Below are 13,363 nucleotides of genomic sequence, written 5' to 3'. Positions count from 1 at the left end.
AAGACATTGTGGAAAATCTGTAGCAACTTTTGACTGATTTGCTTTTCTCTGAAAGAAGGTGGTTATTTTCCTTCAGATGTGTGTGAACTGAGAAGTGTTTGATAATTCTAGATCCAAATTAGATGTAGGTAATGCAAGTCTGATGACTGAGACATTAATTAGTCTTTGTGTTCTTTTCTGATCAGTAATAGGCCTTGGGTCTGATGCTATTTTGGTCATAGCCAAACTTTTTTTTTCAGAACTCTTACACAGTCCTCATGGCTTCAAGAATATTCTGTGACACTTCATTAAAGACTTACATTGTTTTTTGGCTTTACTCCTAAAATTGTGCTCCTCAGGGCCAATTGCTCTCAAGCAAAATGATTGTAAGGACAGTTCCTCTTCTCATTTCTCGGCTGTTTTGGACAATCCTCTGCATTTGCTCGCAAGAGCTTCTCATTTCAATTTCAAGTTGACTACGTTGCCATTCTCAATCTCCCTCCTGTCCATATCTTTCCAATCTTCTTTCAATCACTTCTTTGGTATTTTCTCATGATTTGGAATTTGGCCAATCCAATCTTGTTGCCTTCCTTTTGATGACATTCACAAATATTCTTTCCTTAATCACCATCCGGAAAATATCTTCATTTCTGTTGTGTTCTTTTCAGCTGACCTGCCCCTTCCTCCTCCAATGCCACATTTGACAATTTTCTAATCTTTGACGTTGTGCTTTTCTCCAGGCCCATATTTCAATCTTGCACAACAGGACACTCCAAATCAAAATGTGAATGTTCTTTTCTGAACATATCTTATCTGGACAATTCTTTTCTTGAAGAGTGCATTATTTTGCTATTCGAGCTCTAACTCATTTACAATTATATTCCAACAAATGCTTCCTAGTCATTTACATTGAAATGCCTACTCCAGCTATTGACCCATTTATGTGTCTGTGTGTGTGAGTGTGACTGTCTGTGTGGAGACTGCACATCCTCCCCGTGTCTGTGTGAATTTCCTCTGGGTGTTCCGGCTTCCTCCCACAGTTCAAAGATGTGCAGGTTAGGTGGATTGGCCATGATAAATTGCCTGTAATGTCCAGTGGTGTGCAGGCTAGGTTGATTAACCATGGGAAATGCAAGGTTATAAGGAAAGGGCAAGGGACTGGGTCTGGGTGGGATGCTCTTTGGAGGATCAGTGTGGACTCGATGAGTTGAATGGCCTGCTTCTACATTACAGGGATTCTATGATTCTATGGTTTATCTTAAATTCAACTTTTCCACTACTGTTTCCTGCAATCGGCATAGAAGAAGGTCAGTTGGTGAAGATGGAGAGATTTGCAGATGATCAGGTCCTAGTTGCCAGCATTACAGAATATCTTCAGACACTAACAGATAAAATGAATGAACAGTTGAAATGTTATGCAATAAAAGTGAATATCAAAACAAAACATCTTGGAGGAACTAATAATGGAAATTAGTAGATGAGACTTTAAGAAAAAAATCAACATAGTGAAGAATTACTATGTGAATTCTTTATGTCAAAGTTGAAACATTTTCTTCCTGCTTGCATTTATGATATTATTACATGATCATAGTTGTTTGATGTTGTATCTTTAGACTAGGGTTCAGTTTCACCTGGTCCCATCAGGCAGTAAGTAGCGGACAGCAAATTGCCTGCCTGGTTATCCTACACACTTGATACTCTCCTTCATTTTGTGCAGTCAATGTTTCTTGCCCAGCTTAAAACTGACCTCTTACAAGTTTAAATAACTAAAATGATCCCAAAAATATTCATGTTTACCTGTGTGTGTCTAACATACATACAATATATTTAATCATCCTCCCCATCACCACAAATATGGCCATTTACATTAGTCCATTATTGTATGGTCTGCAGATAAGAAAGTGTTATCTGGCAAACAGTGGCAACTGTTGCAGAATAGCTGATCATGGACAATGCCCCCCCCCATTCATTTTCCTCCGCCTCCTAGTTAATTGTCAGATGAGAAAAGTGCAGGAACAATCTCCTAGAGCTGACATTGCCTTTTAATTTCCCGCAGAATCCTAACATTCAATTCATTTAAACTACGACACATATTTGGCTTTTAAAAGTCCCATAAATCAATATCAAGCTAACTGCAGTAATTATTACAAGTTAGAGCATAATTTTCAAGCTGAAAGCTCCATGTCGAATTTTAGCATATGCAAACTAGGCAATTCTAACATGTATAGATATTAATATTAAGAATCAGGTAACGAGATACCAGCTATGAATAATGCATTAACAGTGGCTGATCTTTATGAAAGAAATGAATTCAGCATGTAATCTAATTAGTAAAGGCAGTCTATTACATCTAGCAAAAAAGCAATCGTCCTTGAAATAAGTTTATTTACAATATCTCTCCCAGCACTTTCCACAACTTCAAAAATGTTACTAACTGATGTGGAATGCTCACTGAATTTAAATGTGTTTATTTTTAATGTGAATTTTTCATTTCTTCCAGTTCCAGGCCAGGAAGACCTCCTAAACGATCTCAGAGTGTTACATCCCCTGAGAACTCCCACATTGTGCCACACAGTGTCCCTGGTCTAATGTCCCCAGGAATGATCCCACCTACAGGTAACTGGCTTTTCAAGAGAATAATCTTTACCTTGCTTGCATGTTGCCTTGAATTAAAGTGAGCACTCGGACACCAAAGCATGCCCTTCAGGTTTTGTATTTTACTCAGGATTAAATAGTGATGAAATAGTGATTTTACTCATGAAATTAAATAGTGAACCCATTCCCCCTTTTGTTGCAATGTGCAGATTCCTTTCATACTTACTGTCAGTAATGATTAATAGAATTTCATTAATTGCTTACACTGTATCCTAGCCTTTCCTTGCTAATGCGGGAGGCAATTTCTAAAAATAAATCCCTCCTCTCTTTCTGTCCTCCGATTTGAGAGGAAGCACTGCTTCAGGAAGTTTCAGGAGATGTTAAAATGTCCCAGTGGGGGTGCTTTACTGATTATTCAGTTAGTGAATGCTCCACCAGAGTGGAACTGAGGTGATTGGAGCTGGAGAATCACTGCTCTGGGTCTTGCTGTATAGTGAGATCAATGGTCTCAGTCTAGCATTATAATTCACTTCAACGCTCCTGTGCTACATGGGGAGAAGGGAGAGAAACTGCCTGGCTTGCTGTTCCACTGGACAGAAAGTGAGATAATAGTCTTATGCTCAGCTGTGAAATCCCTTTGAATTGTATAATCTGACTGAGTATTGGTGAAAAACGACACATTTTATTCATGTTTTTTATCTTGCGCTCCTGAAGACAATTCTCAAGATAGTAAAAGGTAAAGAGCATTAAGACTGTACAACAGATGAATACAGGCAGCACAGTGGCTCAGTGGTTAGCACTGCTGCCTCACAGCACCAGGGACCTGGGTTCGGTTCCAGCCTCGGGTGACTGTCTGTGTGGAGTTTGCACGTTCTCCCCGTGTCTGCATGGATTTCCTCCCGGTGCTCCGGTTTCCTCCCACAGTCCAAAGATGCGCAGGTCAGGTGAATTGGCCATGCTAAATTGCCCAAAGTGCTAGGTACATTAGTCAGAGGGAAATGTGTCTGGGTGGGTTACTCTTTGAAGGGTTAGTGTGGGCTTGTTGAGCCAAAGGGTCTGTTTCCACACTGTAGTGAATCTAATTCAAATAGTACTCCAGAATGGGAATGGGGAGTTTTGACAAGAATTTTCCTCAAGTATTCAAAGTCTTGGACAAATTGTAACAGAATTGTCATAACTCTACAAGAAAATGCTAAGCACCCATGCTTGAACACTCCCAGGAAGATTACTCATCTACTGATGGGAAAAGTTAAATTTCAGGCCAAATTTAAGGTCAAATCTCCAGTGATAGAACTGACACAATGGTGCACAGGTTTGATAACTGTTCCCAGGACTGATAGAAAACTGAGATTGTATGTGGATCTCACTCAATTAAACAGAGGAGTTTGAAGAGAAATCCATTTTATTTTGTCAGTTGAAGATGGTTATCAAAATTGGCAAGAAGCAGGTTTTCTCACTAAATTGGAGGCAAGCTGTGGGTTCTGACAGAGGTACCAGACCAGGATTCAAGATTGCTGACTACATTCATTATATCATTCAGGGACATTACATCAACTATCTACAATTTGGTATTTCCCCTGTACCAGAGACTTTTCAGAGAGTATCGTCTGGAATTCTGGATGGGAAGCTGGGAATCATTGGCACAGAGGCAAAATCTTGGTACATGACAAAGTAAAGAGGGAACATGAATAGAGTGTCAGGGAATTACAAAAGGGCCTTACATTAAATGAGAAATGTCAATTTTCAAGAATGACAATCACCTTTCGAGGATAGTCATTCCAAGAACAAGATGGATCCAAGGAAGACAAGCTTTATTGTCCTTTGAAAGTGGAGTCGCAAGTAGCCAGGATAGTGAAAAAAGCATTTGGTATGCTATCCTTTATTGGTCAGTGCATCCAGTATAGGAGTTGGGAGGTCATGTTGTGACTGCACTGGACATTAGCTAGGTCACTTTTGGAATACTGTGTGCAATTCTGGTCTCTCTGCTATAGGAAGGATTTTATGAAACTTGAAAGCATTCAGAAAAGATTTACAAGGTTGCTGCCAGGATTGGAGGGTTTGAACTGTAGGGAGTGGCTGAATAGGCTGGAGCTATTTTCCCTGGAGCATTGGAGGCTGAGGGGTGACTTTATAGAGGTTTATAAAATCATGATGGTCATGGATAGGGTAATTTTCCCTGGTGTGATGGAGTCCAAACCTTGAGGTGAAAATGTGTTGCTGGAAAAGCGCAGCAGGTCAGGCAGCATCCAGGGAACAGGAGAATCGACGTTTCGGGCATAAGCCCTTCTTCAGGCTTATGCCCGAAATGTCGATTCTCCTGTTCCCTGGATGCTGCCTGACCAGTTGCGCTTTTCCAGCAACACATTTTCAGCTCTGATCTCCAGCATCTACAGACCTCACTTTCTCCTCCAAAACTTGAGGGCATAGGTTTAAGGTGAGAGGGAAAAGATTTAAAAGGTACATAAGGGGTAACTTTTTCACACAGAGGGTAGTGCATGTATGGAATGAGCTGCCAGAGGAAGTGGTGGAGGCTAGTACAATGACAACATTTAAAAAGCATCTGGATGGGTATATGAATAGGAAGGGTTTAGAGGGATATGGGCCAAATGCTTACAAATGGGACTAGATTCATTTAGTATATCTGATCGGCATGAACGAATCGGACCGAAGGATCTGTTTCCATGCTGTATCTCTCTATGAGTCTCTGACCATCAATGAATTTCAACCACTGAAGTGTGTAAGTGACATACAGCCCTTCTTCAGTACTGTGAAACAAGTGAGGAACAACTTTGTCTGCAAGGGTGGTTGAAATATAGTGTAGGATATCAAGTGCTGTGTAAGTACCAGGAGCAAAAGGACACTTGACAATAGTGGTAGACTTATTTGTGGACAATACCCGAAATGACAGCAACCTGCCATTACAGCTGATGCCAGGCAGGCAGCACGTGGCTCCTGGAAGTATTCAGTGCCTCTTATTAGGTGCCGGTATCATTTCCATGTCAATTTGGCTATTTGCATCTGATGATGGGGCAGCATGGTGGCTCAGTGGTTTGCACTGCTACCTCACAGCACCATGGTCCCAGGTTTGATTCCTTGGACGACTGTCTGTGTGGAGTTTGCACATTCTCCCTGTGTCTACATGGGTTTCCTCCGGGTGCTCTGGTTTCCTCCCATAGTTCAAAAGACGTGCAGGTCAGGTGAACTGGCTGTGCTAAATTGCCCATAGTGTTAGGTGCATTAGTCAGAGGGAAAAATGGGTCTGGGTGGGTTGCTTTTCGGAGGCTCGGTGTGGACTGGTTGGGCAGAAGGGCCTGTTTCGATACTGTAGGTAATCTAATCTACAAACATTACACAATTTGGGCACACACTCAGCACCCAGAATTCCTACAGGTTTCGCGTCCTCCACCCGACATAAGGCTGTAGGCAGAAGGATGAGCACATATTAAACATTGTAAAATATTTATAATTTTTGCAATTTAATATACCTCCTTGCAAATTTACTCAACGTAGAACTTTCAGTGTCATGGGGAAGAAAAGATGATACAAATCTTGACAGCTAAATATGTTTGGTAGTGTGTGGCAGATTTAATAATTGGCTTAATTTTTAAATTATCAACTGAGGGAATAAAATGTCAGTCAATGTCCAAGCCAAATATTATTTTTAGATGCCTCATTTTCGTGCAAAATGTTTTGGGGGAATTATTATGTATTTCTTCCCACATGTCATAAGCAGATGATGACAAAGGTTTGAAAAGGAATACTCAGACAGGTCTCCATGAGTGCTGTGCTTTCTGCAAGTAGAAGAGGTGAAGGGAGTAAAAGTTTGAACTCTGTGTGCTAAACCATATATCCTTGTTAAAAACTCCAGTATACCATGGAAGTAAATTTATTGAGGTATTGCAACTCATTGTAGTGCACACAAAAATCATGCACTTGATTCCAGAAAGTCATTAATTCCTCTCCCCTGAGTAGCTTTGATTTGAAGCCTCGATGAGAAATAGCATTGGTATTTGTTGCTATGTTGCTGGAACATTTTTATATATTGCATTCAATTGCACCTGCCTGAGAAGAACCTTTCACAAACACTTCCCTATAGAACTGCCTGGGCCTGGTGATGAACAATGAACAAACAGTAGCCATGGAGCGAATATTTGCTTTTGTATACAATGGGAAAATTGCACATGATCTCAAGGTCTCTATTGTACTATAGCAGTTAACATTGAAGACATGAAAGAAAATAGAAGAACCACTTGTTTGCTATTGTGGTTGTTACGCGTTTTGGTCATTGTTATACCATGGTTAGATTAAGTGCGGTTATTGAGGTTTAAAAAGGAATCATAATATTTACGTTCACATGAAATAAATATAGAAGTACTGGGAGTGTTTTCAAATCTAGTCAGCAACCGAAAGGGAATGGTGACTAATATTTTGGGTGTAAGACCAACAGAAAACTTAAAATTATGGGATCGAACTTACCAACTAGCATCTTGTCCACAGATTTATCCACAACAGTTACATGCAGCAAACATATGTCAACAGGCATCATTTTTTGGATCACAAGATCATAGAATTGAATCACACTGCAGGATTGGAATTCAAAAATGGACAAAGCTCGTACTTTAAATGTGCACTTTCAGAGGGCAATGTCTTTTGGATGACAACCTAGCAGCCTACTCGGCTCACACAAAACTCCCAAGGTATAATTTTGAAGAAGAGTAAGCAATCTGCTGATCAAATCACCACTCTTGTCTGTTACAAAAACTCACAAAATGTTCTACGTCCACCACTTTTGGTCCTGAGTGGAGGTCAGTCTATAAAACCAAAAAGATGCTTGTCCTCCATTTACGAGTAATGTGATATGGCACCATCCACCAAAACGCAGCCTGATTGGTTGGCACCACATCTACAAACTTTTAGTCACTCCACCACTGAAGATCAGTAGCAGCAGTGTGTACTATTGGCAGGTTGTATTGCAGAAATTCACCAAAGGATCTTAGACAGCACCTTCTATACTCACGACCACTTGCAACTAAAAGTTCAGGGCGAGCAGATCCGTGACAACACTGCTTTCTGTAAGTTCCCATCAAGCCACTCACCAGCATGGATCAGTACATGGGGCTACGATGTTGTGGCCATAATGGAGACGTGGGTTTCACAGGGGCAGGAATGGTTGCTTGATGTTCCAGGGTTTAGAACATTTGAAAAGAACAGGGAAGGTGGAAAAAGAGGAAGGAGTGTAGCATTGCTAATCAGAGAGTTCATCACAGCTACAGAAATGAAAGTTGTTGAGGAAGGTTTGTCTACTGAGTCAGTATGGGTGGAAGTTAGGAATAGCAAGGGAACAGCCACCGCATTGGGGGTTTTCTACAGACCACCTAATAGCAGTAGAGAGATTGAAGATCTCATAGGCGGGCAGATTCTGGAAAAATGCAAAAGTAGCAGGGTTGTTGTTATGGGTGATTTTAACTTTCCCAATATCGACTGGAACCTCCTCAGTGCAGATGGTTTGGATGGAGCTGTTTTTGTCAGGTGTGTTCAGGAAGGTTTCCTTACTTAGTATGTAGACAGACCAACGAGGGGAGAGGCCATTTTGGATTTGGTGCTTGGCAGCGAGTCAGGACAGGTGTCAGATCTCGCGGTGGAATAGCACTTTGGTGAAAGTGATCACAACTGCCTCACATTTAGCATAGCCTTGGAGAGTGAAAGGAGCAGTTACTGAGGGAAGATATTTAATTGGGGAAAAGGAAATTATGACATGATCAGACAGGAGTTGGGAAGTACAGACTGGGAGCAATTGTTCCACAGAAAGGGCACAGCAGACATGTGGAGACAATTTAAGGAGTAGTTGTTGTGAGTGATGCACAAATTTGTTCCTCTGAGACAGGTAAGAAGGGGTAAGATTAAGGAACCTTTGATGACGAGAACAGAGGAACTTCTTGTCAAAAGGAAGAAGGCAGCTTGTGTAAGGTGAAAGAAGCAAGGATCTAGCACAGCTTTAGAGGATTGCAGGCCTGCTAGAACGGAGCTCAGAAATGGACTGAGGAGAGCCAGGAGGGGGCACGAGAAAGGCTTGGCAAGATGTATTAGGGAGAACCCAAAGACGTTTTACTCATACGTGAGGTATAAGAGAATGCTCAGGGAGAAGGTAGGCCAATGAGGGATAGCGTAGAGAAATTGTGCGTGGAGTCTGAGCAGATAGGGGAAGTCCCAAATGAGTTTTTTGCTTCGGTTTTCACCAAGGAAAGGGAACTTGTTGTAAATGAAAACTTAGAGGAGCTGGGATACAGTCTTGAAGTCTTGACCAGATCAAGATTGATGAAGTTGATGTGCTAGAAAGTTTGGAAAACATTAAGATTGATAAGTCCCCAGGGCCAGACCAGCTTTACCGTAGGCTGCTCCGGGAAGTGAGAAAGGAGGTTGCTAAGCCGCTGGTGAGGATATTTGCCTCCTCACTCTCCACAGGAGTCGTACAGGAGGATTGGAAGGAGGCAAATGTTGTTCCTCTTATCAAGAAGGGTAATAGGGAAATCCCTGGCAATTACAGACCAGTCAGTCTTACATCTGTGGTCAGCAAAGTTGTGGAAAGAATTCTGAGGGATAGGATTTATGACTATTTGGCAAAGCATAGTGTGATTAAAGGCAATCAGCATGGCTTTGTGAGGGGCAGGTCATGCCTCACAAATCTTATTGAGTTCTTTGAGGAGGTGTCTAGACAGGTCGACAATGGTAGAGCAGTAGATGTGGTGTATGTGGACTTCAGCAAAGCATTTGATAAGGTTCACCATGGTAGGCTCATTCATAAAGTCAGAAAGTATGGGATACAGGGAGATTTGGCTGTCTGGATTCAGAATTGGTTGGCTGACAGAAGGCAGAGAGTGGTTGTAGATGGAAAGTATTCTGCCTGGAGGACAGTGTTGAGTGGGGTCCCGCAGGGCTCTGTTCTTGGGCCTCTGCTCTTTGTAGTTTTTATAAATGACTTGGAATAGGAGGTTGAGGGGTGGGTTAGTAAATTTGCAGATGACACGAAGGTTGGAGGTTTTTTTCGATAGTATAGAGGGTTACTGCAGGCTGCAGCATGACATAGACAGGATGTAGAGCTGGGCTGAGAAATGGCAGATGGAGTTCAACCTGGATAAATGTGAAGTGATGCATTTTGGAAGGTCGACCTCGAATGCTGAATATAGGATTAAAGACAGGATTCTTGGCAGTGTGGAGGAACAGAGGGATCTGGGTGTGCAACTACATAGATCCCTCAAAGTAACCGCCCAAGTGGATAGGGTTGTTAAGAAAGCATATGGTGTTTTGGCTTTCATTAACAGGGGAATTGAGTTTAAGAGCCGTGAGGTTTTGCTGCAGCTCTACAAGTCCCTGGTGAGACCACACTTGGAATATTGTGTCCAGTTCTGGTCGCCTTACTATAGCAAAGATACAGAGGCTTTGGAGAGGGTGCAAAGAAGGTTTACAAGGATGCTGCCTGGACTGGACGGCTTGCCTTATGAAGAAAGGTTGAATAAGCTCGGACTTTTCTCTTTGGAGAGAAGGAGGAAGAGAGGAGACCTGATCGAGGTGTACAGAATAATGAGAGGAATAGATAGAGTCAATAGCCAGAGACTTTTCCCCTGGGCAGGATTGACTGGTACAAGAAATCATAGTTTGAAGATATTAGGAGGAAGGTATAAAGGAGACATCAGAGGTAGGTTCTTTCGCAGAGAGTTGTGAATGCATGGAATACGTTGCCAGCTGTGGTGGTGGAAGTGAAGTCATTGGGGACATTTAAGCGACTGCTGGACATGCACTTGGATACCAGTGAGTTGAGGGGTGCGGAGGTTAAGTTACTATATTTTACATTAGGATTAAGTTTCGGCACAACATCGTGGGCCGAAGGGCCTGTTCTGTGCTGTACTTTTCTATTAACTATCTATCTATTAACCATCCTGACTTGGAAATATACAGCTATGCCTTCACTGTCACTCGCTCAAAATCCTGGAAATCCTCCTTCATGGGATTGTGGGTCTATAGTACATGGACTGCAGTGGTTCAAGGAGGCAGCTTACAATCTCCTACTCAAGAACAACAAGGGCAGGCAATAAATGATGGCCCAAACAACTGTGCCCATGTCCCAGTAGTGAAATAAAAATAATACGCTTCATTGCCAGTATGATGCCATATATATATCTTGCAATGACTGGCGGTCTGTATCAAACAACATGTCCCATTGACCATTCACAGCTGGCAGTATGACATGTGGACACAACCAGCCTGTGCTTGTAACTCTGGAAAAAGTATATCCACAATTAGATGTGATACTGCTATTGGATATCATTTCTTAAATAATCGAGATGCTTACACCAGAGACAAATTTAAAATCATTAATCAGACCTGCAGTATGATGCCTTGCACATTCTAAAAGTTAGAACCATAAATACTCAGGACACTGTTTTATGCAAACAAAAAGAATTTGCACTACAGGTCATTCTGCTATAACACACGTTTCATTAATGTGAATTCGCTATAATATGATTGAAGAATTGGGGACACTGTTTTCAAAGGCAGCATGGTGGCTAAGTGGTTATCACTGGTGCCTCACAGCAACAGGGACCTGGCTTTGATTCCAACCTCGGGCAACTTTCTGTGTGGAGTTTGCATATTCACTCCATGACTGCTTGGGTTTTCTCTGGGTGCTCAGGTTTCCTCCCACAGGCCGAAGATGTGCAAGTTAGGTGAATTGGCCATGCTAAATCACCCATAGTATTTAGGGATGTGTAGGCTAGGTGCATTAGTGAGGGGAAATGTACAGTAATAGGTGTATGGGGCTGGGTAGGATACGCTTCAGAGGGTCGGTGTAGACTTGTTGGGCCACATGGCCTGTTTCCACACTATAGGGATTCTAAATTTAAAATTCTGAAATGTGAACTTTTAAAGTGTGTATTGGTTATAAAGCAATTCTGGCCCCATTAGTTTAAATGTGATTATTTTTATTGCACGAGAATGGAACTACCACATTACAGCAGAACTGACTGTATTCCAAAATATGGGGTCGTGACACAGTGGTTAGCACTGCTGCCTCACAGCGCCAGAGACCTGGGTTCAATTCCCGCCTTAGGCGACTGACTGGGTGGAGTTTGCACATTGTCTGCATGGGTTTCCTCCGGGTGCTCTGGTTTCCTCCCACAGTCCAACAATGTGCAGGTTAGGTGAATTTACCATGCTAAGTTGCCCGTCGTGTTAGGTGTAGGGGAATGGGTCTGGGTGGGTTGCGCTTCGGCGGGTCGGTGTGGACTTGTTGGGCCAAAGGGCCTGTTCCCACACTGTAAGTAATCTAATCTAATCTAAAAAAAAATTGCTGCATCTCCATGACAATGACATAACCATTCAGAATCGACCTGCTTGGTCAGAGAGTGAAGATTGTCAGTTCACTGTCCTTGTTAAATCTCCATGTCAATATGGTCCAACCTTTTCTTTTCTGTACAAAATGATGACTCTTTTTTCAAGTCTGTTTCTTGGGTCCTGGTTTTGATGATTGCAAGACCAAAAGCTTCAAATTCTAGTCTCCTTTTACCAATGTTTAAGATCAGGAAAGTTTTCCCTGGTCAACAAAAAAAATGAAAGAACTGTGAATGCTAGAAATCTGCAGCAAAAAAAAAAATGCTGGAAATTCTCAGCAGTAGTATCTGTGGAGAGAAATCAGAGTAGATGTTAAGGGTCTGAAGAAGGATCACTGGACCTGAAACATTAACTCTGATTTCTCTCAGTGGATGCTGCCAGATGTGCTGAGATTTTTCAGCAATTTCTACTTTTGCCTAAATTTTCCCTGGTGTTCTGGCCAGTGCCTGTCCCTTAACTGACATTACGACACAGCAACATTAATTTGAAAAATCTGTTTCATGGTATCATACAACACAGACAGAGACCACTTGGCCCACTGTAGTTGTATTGAGCGATCCAAATTATTCCCAATTCCCTGTAATCCTGATGAAGGGCTTTTGCCCGAAACATTGATTTCCCTGCTCCTCGGATAAGACTTTAAGACCATAAGACATAGGAGTGGACGTAAGGCCATTCGGCCCATCGAGTCCACTCCGCCATTCAATCATGGCTGATGGGCATTTCAACTCCACTTACCCGCATTCTCCCTGTAGCCCTTAATTCCTTGTGTCATCAAGAATTTATTAATCTCTGCCTTGAAGACATTTACCATCCCGGCCTCCACTGCACTCTGCGGCAATGAATTCCACAGGCCCACCACTCTCTGGCTGAAGAAATGTCTCCGCATTTCTGTTCTGAATTTACCCCCTCTAATTTTAAGGCTGTGTCCATGGGTCCTAGTCTCCCCGCCTAACGGAAACAATTTCCTAGCGTCCACCCTTTCCAAGCCATGTATTATCTTGTAAGTTTCTATTAGATCTCCCCTTAATCTTCTAAACTCCAATGAATACAATCCCAGCATCCTCAGCCGTTCCTCGTATGTTAGACCTACCATTCCAGGGATCATCCGTGTGAATCTCCGCTGGACACGCCAGTATATCCTTCCTGAGGTGTGGGGACCAAAACTGGACACAGTACTCCAAATGGGGCCTAACCAGAACTTTATAAAGTCTCAGTAGCACAACAGTAGCACAACATATTCCAACCCTCTTGAGATAATTGACAACATCGCATTCGCTTTCTTAATCATGGACTCAAACTGCATGTTTACCTTTAGAGAATCCTCAACAAGCACTCCCAGATCCATCTGTACTTTGGCTTTATGAATTTTCTCACCGTTTAGAAAGTAATCCATGCTTCTATT

The 13,363-nt window shown here is 42.2% G+C and overlaps 1 protein-coding gene across 9 annotated transcripts in view; it reads left to right on the top strand.

The window, feature by feature from the left end:
* The window catches only part of dachd (dachshund d), a 593,865-nt gene that overhangs the window by 208,516 nt on the left and 371,986 nt on the right, over positions 1-13,363 (top strand). For all 9 annotated transcript variants that reach the window (XM_043691360.1, XM_043691362.1, XM_043691358.1 and 6 more), the window contains one exon: positions 2,480-2,595. In XM_043691360.1, coding sequence (XP_043547295.1) covers positions 2,480-2,595 — 116 coding nt within the window. The remainder of the gene's footprint in view (positions 1-2,479; positions 2,596-13,363) is intronic.

The sequence above is a fragment of the Chiloscyllium plagiosum genome, chromosome 6 (assembly GCF_004010195.1).
Source record: "Chiloscyllium plagiosum isolate BGI_BamShark_2017 chromosome 6, ASM401019v2, whole genome shotgun sequence".
Classification (NCBI taxonomy): Eukaryota; Metazoa; Chordata; class Chondrichthyes; order Orectolobiformes; family Hemiscylliidae; genus Chiloscyllium; species Chiloscyllium plagiosum.
Note: the sequence above shows the minus strand (reverse complement) of the source record. Positions and strands in the feature narration are given on the sequence as shown.